This window comes from Passer montanus, unplaced genomic scaffold, assembly GCF_014805655.1.
Source record: "Passer montanus isolate IOZ18808 unplaced genomic scaffold, ASM1480565v1 scaffold125, whole genome shotgun sequence".
Classification (NCBI taxonomy): Eukaryota; Metazoa; Chordata; class Aves; order Passeriformes; family Passeridae; genus Passer; species Passer montanus.
In genome coordinates this window covers 104,746-118,735 of record NW_024359278.1, presented here as the reverse complement: position 1 = coordinate 118,735, position 13,990 = coordinate 104,746, and the positions used below count along the sequence as shown (strand labels likewise).

At 39.4% G+C, this 13,990-nt stretch overlaps 1 protein-coding gene across 9 annotated transcripts in view; it reads right to left on the bottom strand.

The window, feature by feature from the left end:
- WDFY3 (WD repeat and FYVE domain containing 3) overlaps positions 1 to 13,990 on the bottom strand; it is a 151,377-nt gene that overhangs the window by 54,901 nt on the left and 82,486 nt on the right. For 7 of the 9 annotated variants that reach the window (XM_039698437.1, XM_039698439.1, XM_039698430.1 and 4 more), the window contains 6 exons: positions 12,431 to 12,514; positions 6,985 to 7,162; positions 4,807 to 5,021; positions 3,524 to 3,636; positions 1,984 to 2,215; positions 335 to 435 (listed from right to left, as the gene is read on the bottom strand). In XM_039698437.1, the coding sequence (XP_039554371.1) occupies positions 335 to 435; positions 1,984 to 2,215; positions 3,524 to 3,636; positions 4,807 to 5,021; positions 6,985 to 7,162; positions 12,431 to 12,514 (923 nt within the window). The remainder of the gene's footprint in view (positions 1 to 334; positions 436 to 1,983; positions 2,216 to 3,523; positions 3,637 to 4,806; positions 5,022 to 6,984; positions 7,163 to 12,430; positions 12,515 to 13,990) is intronic. The other 2 variants (XM_039698434.1, XM_039698436.1) reach the window with 1 other exon arrangement.

Sequence of the window (13,990 nt, the reverse complement as noted above, 5' to 3'; positions counted from 1 at the left end):
TACAATTCACTCCGCATTTCCTATTCTCTACACACTACAACCTCAACTTTCTCTTAATGCATCTGGGTTATTACTCGTACACCTTGGTTGATTACAATTTAGCCTTCTACTTTAAGCATTGCATTTTAAAGCAATCACACATTTTACATTTTATATTGCTTTTCATTCTCTTGAAGGCAACAGAAATACACAAAAAAAAGACACAAGAAGTTCTTGATTGTGGGTGCACAGTGTCCAACACCATGCTATCAGTTCATGGCTAACCAAGAAGTCCAAGAGACCTAAACATCAGATACAAACCACTGTTTGTTACCAGTCATACTGGAGTACTCACCAGTTCCAATTCCACTCACAACGGCACCATCAACAAGTCCTGTAGTAACAGCATTATTTGTAGGTGCATTGTGGGGAGCCAGACTTGGCAAGAACAGGCAGCTGTTAAACACAAGACCAGTAACACACTGGAGTTTATGAAGTCAGTGTAAGTGGAGTTCAATACAAACAAAACATGGCTTAGGAAAATGTAACATAAGCACACATGCTTTGTGACTTTCTGTAGTAATGAAAAATAGGAATTAATTCTCAAGATTGCTCATTGTGAGTCTAAATTATTGCTAGCACAAAGAACTTTGGCAGTGTATGTCTTTCATATGAAGGTATACAGTCATGCTCATGTGGCTCCATAAGCTAAGGTGTTCCCTTGTGGGCACCTGCATTTTGCAGCAGCCTTTGAGTAGTTCTGAACCTTCTAAAGAGACTGGATCAGCTAAATAGTCAAAGGATCTGACAACTGCAGACAATGATGTTCTTATCTTTAAAAAGTATGCTCTCACACTAACATCATATTCCACCAACTTAGCTATGTTTGGTCCTTACAAGAGCCACTGATGCTGTGTACACAATGAAAATCAATGTAAGGAGAAAAGTTCTTAAATTAAAGAAAAATATTATAGAAGCCTTCTTAGTTGGCTTGCTGAAATAAAAAGAAGTCACAGCTGCATTATGTGAGTTACTTCTGGACATGGTACCAGTACCCACAAATCTCCTGAAGCAAACACACTGAAAATTCATTTTGCCAGCCTATTTCAAGTTCCTAGGTCCAGACAATTTTTTTCTTCTCTCTTATGAAGGATGTAGAACACATCTTAGAGTAACATTTGTTTACTAAAAAAATAAGTCTGTTCCTGACTGTACTGGATATTAAGATTAGACAGAAAATGGAAGCTGCATCCTTGCTTTGCACAGCTGAAAAGATAATGCAGACAGCAGCAGAGCTCCCAAGTACTCAAGTTTTTCTATTCCATTTTTATAACCAAAAAGACCAAACATTTTCCTTAAACAGATGTTGAGAATGGTGTCATGCATTCATCTTCTGAATAGTTAAATCATATTACATGATCCTCAAAAAGTGTCTCGCTCAGCAGGTGTTTAATTAGAGAGATAAAAACACTAAGTGGTGCTAAAAGAAAAATAAAATAGCTAAGCATGATATCCAGGCTATTCCTTCAGTTAGTAATACTAGGTTTCTTTCAGTTCTTTGAACTCATCATAGTTGCCTTGTCTGCTTCATTTGTATTTCTGATACACTTTCACATTTTCATGTTTTTCAGCAATTTTAAGTGGGTCTCAGAATACCCATGCCATCCAAATGTCATACAGAAATCTCAGCAACTCTTCAAGGGTATGTTGGCACCACTTTGTTTTAAAAGGGATGTGAAACCCAGAACTGAGAGTCCCACCAATGATACAAACTTCTTTTTTTCACTTTCACACATGGCAAGCAAGCAGTTTTTATCAAGGTATTAATGAGTGAGAAAGTGGAAATATATGTGATTCAAAGCATTCCTTTCTCCTCTTTAAAGAGTTCATTTGTTCCTTACTTGCAAACAGTCTATTAAATTTTACAAGCATTCCTTTAGGAAAGCAGCTAGTAAGCAAGCACTGCACTGCCCCACGCTACTCGAGAGCACGGCAGGACCTTACCCAAACCCTTCCAGAGATGTGTCAAACTCGATGAACGCTGGCGTCACCGATGAGCCGTGAAGCCTGATATCATGTGGGGTTGTCATGGAGACCAAACACTTGACTCTGGTCAGGGGCACTGTGCTCCCTTCTGCTGGCTTGAGCAGGCTCCTGCTGATCCGATAGTGGCTGTCCTCGTGCGCACCGAAGACGCTGTCAGGACCCAGACCTTCCATGGAGGTGACCATGCTATCTACAGGAAAAGCCAAGAAACAACAGAGCATTGCAATGCAGGATTGCAAAAGGGAGGCATTTTCAGGCTGTTTATTTGGACCTTTCAAGTCTGGTGGAATAGCTGAATTGTCACACGTTGTCAGCTAGTTTAGCCTCTCATCAGATAATGAGCTGGGCAGCATTGCTTTGATTATAAAAATGCTCAAAGGCAGAAAGATGAGCATAAGGAAAGTCTGTGGTAAAGCCAAGAGGCCCCCCCATTGCCTCATGTCAGCACGGTGTTCTTTTTGCAGAGGCTCCTCTTCGGATGCATTCCTGCTGCCTGATTTAACAAGCAGGGAAAATTCTGCTTTGTGCTTTTCAGATGCAGTCTCAGAGCTCTTAGAGAGCAGAAAGCAAACTTAGCTTAGGCAATTTAACATAACTTGTGGTATTCAGAAGGTAGCTTTGCATTCTCTTTCCTAAGCTAAAAATTTTCTAGTCTCACATTTCATAATTTTCCTTGTTTATTTTCCAAGTGATAATACCCTTTTGCAAATATATATATAAAAATAAATAGAGCACTGGCCAAGAGATAAATTGAATCCCTTCTTGTCCCTTCTTTTAATATTTACTGAACTTGATAATATAACATTAATTCAGTTAATTTATTTTGCTTATTTATGTCATAATTTAATGCCTAATCAGTATCATCTAAGATATTTTCTAGTTTCTTTTAAATATTTCAAAAATTTCAGCTAACGTATTTTTAAGGATATGTTACAGCCAGACATACAATGAGCAAGCTGACACACAGAAATAAATATCTTGTGCTTTGGAAGCTTTTCAACAATTTCTTTGTATTATAATTTACTGAGACTCTCCTATACTACATGAATAGCCATTCCCAAGCTCTACAACTCATGGATAATAATAGGAGACTGAACAGTTATTTTATCTGACACCTTACTGAACCCATGGGAGATACTACACAGATACAATGATTTGCTGAGTGCACATGAAAGTAGCTGAGAAAAAAATATTGCTAAATAACTAAAAATGTAGGACCTACTCAAGACTTAAAAACAAAATACTACCATATTTAACAGTTACTTCCTAAAATAAAATCCTATAATAATCTTTGCTGGATATACATTCAATATAAGTACCACACTCCCTCTGGTTTTGGAACTTTTCCAGTCCGATGGTTCTGATTTCACATTCATACAAAGCAGGAGAGGTAAAGTTGAGTTTTATGAGTGCCTATCTAAAAATTTTAAATAGGTATACAACTGGGGGACATGAGTAAAACATTATTTACACACATTTTTAGCAATTCAGCACCTACTTCTCGTTTCTGGTTCAAAACTCAGTGAGCTGGGTTTGTGCACTCGGTACTGTTTCAACAACTTTTTGTCCCAGGCTCCGCAATTCAAAGGATTTCCCAAGCGTAAAAATTCCCTGAGAAAGAGAATAGAAAAATTTGGAAGCAATTTTCTCTATTTATTTGCCTACAGTGGCACCAAATCTAATAGCACTTTAAAAAAAAAGACAATAATTGCTTGCAATAAACATAACTTTTAACTAAGAAAGTAATCCAATGCATAATAATGATCCATAACATATGTGATCCATTCAAAACAATTTAATTTTGGAATGCATGCCCTCAAAAGTTTACACTATCTTAAATAATCAAGCCATTTTGATAAAGTAATTTATCATAAAATAAAGCAATTTCGGTAATTCCCTTCTCTTCATTTGAAAACTTGGCAGGAGGCTGCTGCATTCTGCAGGAGAACATCAGGACATTGGACGATGTATGTCCAGCAAGTTGAACTCTTCTGGAGAGGCAGATCATAGGCTGAAGTAAGCAACCTCAGCTTTGTTTTACCAGTGTCCTGTTTGGTTGGGGGAATCATTTCACAGCTATCAACATCTGTATCTCTAGATAACTATACTATCTCACTACAGAGCTACCCAGGCTATCAGAGTCTATGCTTAGGGAAGCTGACCTGTAATGTCACTATGAGCTAGTGGGCTCCTTACAGAATCCCTTCTGACACAGCGACATGTCACTAAAGGGAACCGAGCAGCTGTCCTGGCTACAGGACAGCCAGCCAGTGATCCATAGGAGATAATACAATTAAATTCCCTTTTACAGCTGAGATCACAGAACCCCAGGACAGTTTGGGTTAGAAAGGACCTTTAAAGGTCATTTGGTCTAAGCCCTCTGCTGTGGGCTGGTACCGCTTTCACTTACACTAGATTGTTCAAAGCCCTGTCTGACCTGACCTTGAACGTCTCCAGTGATGGGACATCCACAACTTTTCTGGACAACCTCTTCCAGTGTCTCACCTCCTTCACCATAAAAAATGTCTTCCTCATGTCTAATTTAAATCCAGCCTCTTGCACTTTGTAACCCATGGCACTAGTCCTGCCACTACAGGCCCCGGTAAAAAGTCTCTCTATGTCAAGACACAACCTATCTGATGAGAAAAAATGGGATATTGTACTATCTCTCCCCCATCAGGTCACTAAGGCTCTCTACCACTGCCAGCCATTTACAGTGAGCCAGGGACAGTGCAGGCTGCAGGCCTCAGTCCAACTGAACTTCAGGGCTATCCTTCTGACCTCAACACCATGGGCTGCAGAGCCTGGGAGGCCAGCCTTTCAAACATCCTTTGGAGTGGTGGATGCAAGGAGTGGTCCTCATCTGCCAGAGCAGCGCTGCATCTTTGCAGAAGTCGTGCGTGGAGCCCAGCTTCACACATGACTTGCTGGTTTCTCTCTGTATGCACCAGAGATTGCAGGATGTTGGCCACTGCCAGCTGGAGATCCAGTGCATGCTGAAAAAGAGAACAGCATAGGGCTTGAGAAAGTGCAAACTGACAAGGAAAACGGAAGAAAGGCTTTACACATAATAATAGAAAAGAAACTACCATTAGCAATAAATACAGAAAACTAACTATACTTAAATATACATGCATGCACTTGTGTGTTTTCACATGCCTGTGTGAAGAAACACTCTGTACGAAAAACAGTAATTAGTTAGACAAAGGACCAGAACTATGGTCAAGAAAAATAATTCAGGTAAGAATAGTCAAACTAACCTCTACTTTTCACCAGCAAAGAGAGCCAGCTCAGAGAGAACTAGAAACTCTTATTTTTGTGACTATTAAGCTATTCCTAGTAACTTAACTTAGAAACATAAGAACACTGGGTTGAACTCTTAACCCAGCATGGCCTAGCCCACCACTAAACCATGTTCCCAAGTGCCACATCTACATGTCTTCTAAAGACTTCCATGCCTGGTGACTAAAATAGTGCCCTAGGCAGCCCATTCAAGCACTTAACAACCGTTTTGGTAAAGAAGTTTTTCCTAATATCCAACCTAAACTTCTCCTGGCACAACTTGATGCCATTTCCTCTCAGCCTATCACTTGTTTGACTTGTTGAGACTGCCCTTCCCCTCGCTACAACCTCCTTGAGCTTCCTTTTCTCCAGGCTAAAACACTCCCAGCTCAGCAAAGAGTCCACCCACTCAAGCCATGAGCAGCCAGTTTCTCCAGGAGAATGCAGTGGGGAACAGTGTCAGAAGCTTTACTAATGTCCAGGTAAACAACATCCACAGCCTTTCCCTCATCAACCAAGAGGGTCATCTTGTCACAGGAGAGCAGGTTAGTTAAGCTGGACCTGCCTTTCATAAAGCCATGCTGGCTGAGCCTGATTTCACAGCTGTTCTGTACGTGCTGCAGCATGGGATGTGTAATGATCTGCTCCATAGCCTTCCCCAGCACTGGGGTCAGACTGAGGAGCCTGTGGTTCCCCTGATCTTCCTGGCCAGTCTTGTAGATGGGCATCACATTGACTAAACTGCTGTTTTACAGCCAGCTGTAATTTTCCTGATTAGCCAGGACTGCTGGTAAATGATGGAAAGTGGCTCAGTGAGCACTTCCACCAGCTTCCTCAGCACCCTTGGGCAGATCCCATCAGCCCGATAGATTTGTGAGTGCTTAAGCTGTGTATCAGGTGCTAACTACTTCTCCTTGGATTATACAGGCTTCATTCTGCTCCCCACCACTGCCATAACCTCTACAAAACTAAAGACATGCAACATAACTGTCAAATTATGTCGTGAAGGCAGAAAGTTACAGCATTCATGACCAAGTAGAGACCAAGAAAGAGGAATCCAGTAATTCCTGCAAGCTTTCAGAACTCTATTTTTTTTAAATGAAAAGTATTCTTCAGGGAAGACATCTCAAACAATACATAAGCAACTTCCAAAAATGTCCAACAAATCCTTCATATACAAAGTACCAGAAGACATTGTGGGTTGGGAATTGTACAAAGCAGTCAGTACAACTTTAGATCTAGAACATATTTAGAACTTTAAACTTTAACTAGAACAACTAGAAGAACTTCAGAACTAGAACATACTCCAGCTACTTCAAACTGTGCATAGCCCAAGATACGATGTTCAGTCCTGTGTCCTCACAGTATACATTAATCCCTGATACACCAGGGAAAACATGAATTAATCACAGTGCTTGGAAACTTATCTGATGGCCACTTCACACCTTTCTTTAAACTTACATTACTAACAAGAGTTTGAAAGAGATAAAAAAAGAAAGCCTACGAAATAAAGCAATTCCTCTCAGACCTCTATGCCACCAGTTATACAACTCAACCTGTGAAATGTGTTAGTTTTTCAGCACAAAATGAGAGGACATCACCAGCTTTCCTATTTCCCACAGCCATCCTTTTCCCCAGCAACTCCCAAAGCTTCAGACCACACATTTTTTCACTTACCTCCGGGTGTGTAGCTGATCCAACAGAGGCCAGAAGATCCAGCATTGCAAGCATAGCACCAGGGTGAATAATGACTGCATCAGAGCTTTGTATGGACGTGGGTCCTGTTTGGAGTTTCACATCAGCTATGTTTTTCTGAGGGCAAACAGGAGGTGTTGAAACAGAATGATATGCATGCCTGCAGGACAGAAAACATCCCATGGTTACAACACCCAGCTATTATGAGCTCTGCATTTTTCAAACGGCTGTAAAATTGTACTGGCCTATAGATGTTACTCCCTTTTCCTTTCTCTTCCCTCAGTTACACAGAACAAGTGTTCCTCTTCTCAAACCTGTTGGGCATGTTTCCCTAAAGACAGCCTGGAGAGGTTTCATTCTTGAATTTGGAAGTGTCTTTCCTAGGTGCCACAAGGTTTCAAGAACTTAATAGATTGTTTTTATTGCCTCCCTCTTTTTATTCTAGTTGCAGTGGTGGCACACAACAACTGCAGTGAGCAACCTACCACTGCTGTTCTCTGGATGTATATCTCCCTCTTTGCTTTTCATTACCAACTGATTATGAAATGTATTATCCATCACAAAACTCTCAGCAATCCCTAATCAGCCTAGGGGAATAGAAGGGTGGTCTCTGTGGTTACTCATGCCAGCAATCTGTATGTTCTCAGTCCTTCCATGACTGCTACGGCCATTTGGTTTTACATGAAGATGCTTTAGTCTGACCCAGGGAAAAGATGATTTGACACACTGACTTAGAAGCAACCACTGGTCCTGAGAAATGCAGACATGTTCTTCATTGAAACTCTTGGAATATCAGCTTGATGTCACTCTTCTTTCAGCAAGGGTTTCAACATGAGCAGCACGAGCAGCTTACTGAACATATGTTTCAAGATGGTGCTTTAGAAGCAAAAGCGAAATCGAAAGACTCATGCTCACCACAAAAAAAGAAAACCAAAACACACAACAAACCCCTACAAGAAAAGAACCCACAAACCCAGAAAAACCCCAACCCAAATCACCCACAGCCTGCAGTATTTATCATATATTTATTTGTAAGAAGAAATGGAATAAACTCTGTGTGAGAATTTTTTTTTGATGATCACATATTGTCCTTTGTTTTACAACTGAATACAGCAAAACAAGAAGGGTTTCTTCTTATCAAATCAGCTGAAAGAAGTATTTCCTCTCTTCTGTTCTCAGTGACAGAAATTTACTCAAACCCTGACCCTAACACAAGTTAGACTTTGAGACTGGCTGTTCCTCCCCCTTTAGACACTTCCAACAAGGCAATATTTCTCCTGGGAAAAAAAGGACATAGATGGGAGATGAGGAAGGCTGCAAGCAAAGTTCTGCCCTGAACACAGCCACCAAGCCCAATCCCCCAGCAAGAAACACATCTATGGGTGAAGGCTGAGACATTGAATTATTCAGCTTAAGACAGGACAACAGGAAGCACAGCACAATCTTCTTGTGCTGGCTGGAAAACTGGTTCAATAAATAATGTTCCAATAAAAAGGTTCCTACTGAAAAGCTTTATGGCAGATCAGCAAAAACTTGGCACCTGAACAACCCAAGAGTACTGTTCAAAAGAGAGTTTTTAAGAAAAATTAGATTACCAATGCTTCACTCATTTAGCTAATGCTTACAGGAAACAGAAAATAATATGGCAATTCCACTGAAACCAACTGCTAAGAAAAAGATCTCCCTAAATGATTTTTGTAGTATTTTTTACAAACCCCTAAGCCATTAATTTTCTAAACTTCTCTGTCAGCCCCACCACTTATGGAAACATCTAGCAGGTAAGAAAGGCTTCATTGTGGCTTTTGAAATGAATTAAGAACAGTATAACAACTGGTAATACTATCACAAAGAGATTTAATCTCAAGCCTCTGCCCTGACTTACTGCAGAAACTGGAACACAGGCAATTATTTCCCATGCATCCTAAAAGCACTGCTCTTCTGAAGGAGAAAACTGCAGCCTCTTTCCAATGTCACCTTGAGCATCTCAACGCAAGTTTTACAGGTTGCAGTTAAAAAACCTAAATACCCATTTATATTTAAGAATTCTCGTAAGTCTAGTAAAATTCCATTCCTTAAGACATTCTGTCCACTCTGAAGTACAAATTTTAAGCACACTGATCTGCACTATCACATTCACCTTGTTAGGTAAATTATGAGGTTAAAACATGGTAGTACACAGACAGCATAACAAAAACATTGCTCACTGTGAGTCACAAACACAAATATGATCCTGGTCTCAAACCACCTGGACTACAGCATTCCACATAACTGAAAAGGCAATACAGTCCAGACTAGGCTTCCTGCTAGAAGTCTAAGGAAAAATTATATTTTAAAGCCATATATTATTGAAAGTTTTTCACATAATTTTAAAATACCTTCTATTTTTAGTTTTTCCATATAAGGAGAACTTGTATCAATTCAACAGGGGGAAAAAAAACAGTTTGTAAAGATATCTCTACACAGAAAAAAAGAAAACAGATCTTACAAAATCCTTCCAAAATATTAATTAAACGTTATTGTTCTATGGGTCAGGGTAGAACTTGCAATAAATTAATTCAGCCATGCTTCCACATTCTTATATGCCTCCTTTAAGGAAGAAGAAAGAAGAAGAAGCAGATAATGAAAACTGACAGTGTGCACAAGATGACATGCATCTGTATGTCTAATCTGTCTAATTTAATAAAATATATAATTGAAGAGAAATGAATGAATTAATACAACTTTATATAATTAGCTACAAGTACTGATGAAAGTTACAACAGCATTTTGATCTGGAAAGAAATAAATAAGATTTACTGTAGATAAACCCTCTGCATATCGTGCCCCAAGAGTGATCACTATGCAAACTTTTTAAAAATAATGGCTAAAAAGTCAAAGCTACATTCTATTCTCTACCTTACCCTGTTAGGACCAAAATACCTTAAAAAAAAAAAAAGCTTATTTCTGCTAAAATTTACAACAATCAAAGAGTTGAAAAAGCTGTAGTTCTTGATTCAAATGACACAGGTGTGGAAGAACAATGCATTCCAGGTAACAGGGAGGACAGCCATGCACTGCCATCCCAACACGTGCTGCAGGAGTCCCACCATCTCTGCTTCCATAAAGAGAACACTTGGAGGGCAGCACTCCACAGGGAAATACAGCTTTGAGACGTGTCTGAGAGAGAACATTAGCATATTGGTGCATCTAAAACTATTCTAGACTGTGTGAGAAACCAGAACTGTACTATTTTTGTTTATAAGAATTATCTCTGTGCACAGTGTCTGCTTGCTCTTTTAGCCAAACAACAGAGGGCTCTCCCTCAGGCATCTGTCTTACAAGGTAAAAGGCAGAAAATCAGGCCACAACAAGGGAGATCCCAGGGATGCAAAGCAAAGGAGACAGAAAACAATAAGAGAAGAGCAAACACTTCTCTGGGAAGAGTCAACTTTGACAAAATTTGACCGTATCTGACATTTAGGAGGAGAAAAAAATAATATTGGACTGCAAACCCCAAGCTGCTTATTTTTGAAAGCAGAAAGATCACAGCCACTGGCACTGAATTCACTAGGAATGACAAACACGATGCTGTGAGAAAGCAGACAGCTGTTCAAACATACTTTTTGGAAAGCCTAGTTCTATTTTTTTACTTAAAACATGCTTTTCAGAAAGGATCTGAAAGTCACCCAAGCAGGCATGATCATTCTTTCTGTCCACTTTTACTTTGAGTCTTACACAATTTGTTACAACCCAAAGGCTTTTTTTGTTTGTGAAAATCCATTTCAAAAGCACTTAACCCCAGCAAGTACCTACATTACTGCACTGGAGCTTACCTGAATTGCTGAAAGCACCCCACAGGGATAATGACTTTTCAAACTACCCAATCTTTACCTCAGGTTTTCAAGCAACTGCTTGCATTTTCAGTACCACAAAAAAAAAAACCCAAGGGAAGCCTAACATATCTATTCTTATATAGCTATATTTATATTTTAATTTCCAGGCTGCGTCAGCCACCCATCTGGCAGTCTTGTTCATCACACCCTGGAATCAGCTCCTGTTTGGCAGGCACTGCTCGTGTTCTGCTGCAAGCCTTTGCATATATATCTGTGTGTTGGAGTAATTCAGTGAACCTGAGCAGCCCTGCCACCTACACCTGGGAGAAGAGCAAAACGTAGCAAAGGGATGGGCAAGCTGCAGCACTAGAGGTTAATGCAGGGCTGAAGCTGTGAAGAGCCTCCACAGGACACGGTTTTCTTACATGTTTCTTTAGAGTAAATGACAAGGAAAAGACTTTGCCAGCTAAGGTTTTTCTCTGTAAACTGTAATGTTTGTTTTTAAATGCCTCAGTGTTAGAAAAGAAAGGACATGACAATCTAAGAGGTTCTGGGTTACCAGGAAGGCGCCTTTGTGCAAGCTGCTCCCTGTAGAATCCCCAGGTATGACTTGGGTAACGACTCAGTAAAGAAACAATGTTCTCTCTACTAAACTTCTTTAGAATAAACATTCCTTTCAAATCAGTTTCCAAAAGCATCTTTGGTTGGTTTCCTTTGCAGAATATTTTACATTCCAACCATGAAGCCTGAATGCCTATATTAAGCAGTATACCACTCAATAATGATCCTATTTTCTACACATGGCACCTGCATGTCAGATAACCCTGTGTCTTTCAAATGCCTTTTTAGCTTTCAAAAGCAAATCTCTGCCTAACTTGCATCTGTAGATAGTGAAGGGCTGCTCCCTTCTCTGGGGACTCCAGGAAAAAATTGGTTTGCATTTGCACAAACCTCTAAGTAACACTGGTCAGACAGTAACCTTTATTTTTAAAAAATGTTCAAGTCTACCAGACACATTAAGATGCATAAGATAAGACTGTAGCTTGGGAGTAAAAGCAGGTGCTTGGATTTCTGAACTGGGCCATTTGTGCTTTCTTTCCACACATTTTAATTCAGCATGTCTCTACATTATTTGGTAGTCAAGACAGGTTCATTCTTTACTTTTTATTCTCTGCATTTACTAACAAATGAACACCTTTACAAGCCATTCACCTTCCACCAAAAGTAAGCTTTCTTGAAAAATTAGTCAGGAAAAAAGAAATCCTGCTGTATTTATTGATCTACTAGCACAGTCTGAATGCCTTTGAACTGCTCCTGAGAACGTCATATATACTATACCTCCCTTAGATAATTTCTTATACTAGGCTTTATTTGGTTTTGAAACACAAGCCTAACTTTAAGTGCTATGGGAATCTGGAGACATCTCTAATCTCATCACTGCCTAGGATTCAACATGAAACATGCCTTTACATTTTTTTAATCTAGTAAACACACAAGTGGAAATGCACTCCTCAGAATAGCAATTTAAGAGAAACATCCCTCCCCCCAAAACTAAGAAACACAACAGCAAGAGAAAAATTGGAAAGGAGATCAGCTTCTCTTTGAAGGGTCAGTACCTTTTCCTGGACAAAGCTGGCGTACCCCAAGGAGAGGGGAGAGAAGTCTCATTTGTCAGGCAAGGAGGGATCTGTTCTGCACGACTACAGACAAAACAGACAGGGGTAGGACAGAGAGGTTAGAGAAGGAACCAGAGGTCATAAGGCTGTTAGTTTTACAAAAGCACCAATAAAATTGTTACTTGGATCCACCCTTTAGAAACAACATGGATGACAAAGGACAAATTGAACGACAGCCTCAGGTGAACACACAGACATGCAAAGTGTGCACAGGTCTTGTGGTGTGACTCTGCACTGCTTGTTCATTGCTCTGCTGAGAGCTACTGATACCAGCAAAGCAGAACATCTTGCAATGTTCAACAGAAGAAATTCAGAGGAGAAAGTAAAGCTTCAGTAAATTAGATATAACCAACAGGAGCAAGAAATAAAGTCAATGTAAATTCAATAATGAATGATGAACAGAAAATGTAAAGAAGAAAAAATCACTGAAAATAACAGCCAAAAAAAAAAACCCAACCAACTTAGTGAGGTATCTTATGCAACATCACCATGTGATTTACTTACCCCATTGTTTCCTCATTCACTATTAGCCTGTGTCAACTTCTACAGTACGAGCAACACACTCTTAATACAAATTGTCCTCCTGCTACCTGAATGCTTTAATAATGCTTCAAAATGAGACCAAATAAACTGATTTCTGAAGTTGGCTTTTTGGTGAGTGTGTCAGAGTGCAAGTGTGTCTTAGGGTGGGTTTTTTTTTGTTGGTTTTTTAGTTGTTAAAATTTTCTTTGAAGAAGAGAAAAGCATTAAGATCTCCCATTTTGGGGGAAAGATGGCCCATCTTATTAGAACAGGGTCACATACATTCAAAGGCTGGGGTATAAATAGCTTAAAGGTCCCAGATACAAAGCTTAGGTCTGTGTTTCATGTTTTGTACCTTAAATTGTGGCAAAAACTACTTTAAGACAGGCCAATCTTCAATACACATTTCACAAAGTTTTGTTGTAATTTTCAACCTTTAAAACACATTTCTGTTCATTTTGAGTCTCATTATAATTTTAATTCAAGTTGTTTCACTCTGGGAGTGTCTCCCAGTTAGATTTAAAAAAAACCAGTAAGTTACAGACTATCTAGAATTTTAAAGAACAAGCAAATCCACATAAAACAAGATGTGCTAGCAAGGAGAAAAAGAAGCACACAGAAGGCCTTATCAGTCTCTAATACTACTTGAGAGATCATCATAGCAGTAGTGTCCATCTCTTCTTCGAAATAACTAGCCAAAAGGCAAGAGGAAATGGCCTCAAGTTGAACCAGGGGAAGTTTAGTTTTGATATTTGGAAAAAAAATTTCACCAAAAGGGTTATCAAGCATTAGAACAGGCTGCCCTCGGATGGAGTTGAATCATCATCCCTAGGGGTCTTTAAAAGATGTGTAGATGTGGCACTGAAGGACATGATTTAGTGGCTGATTTGGTAGTGCCCAATTTATAGTTAGATCTGATCTTAAGAGTATTTTCCAACCTAAATGATTCTATATTTCTAAATTAATAATGGTATTATT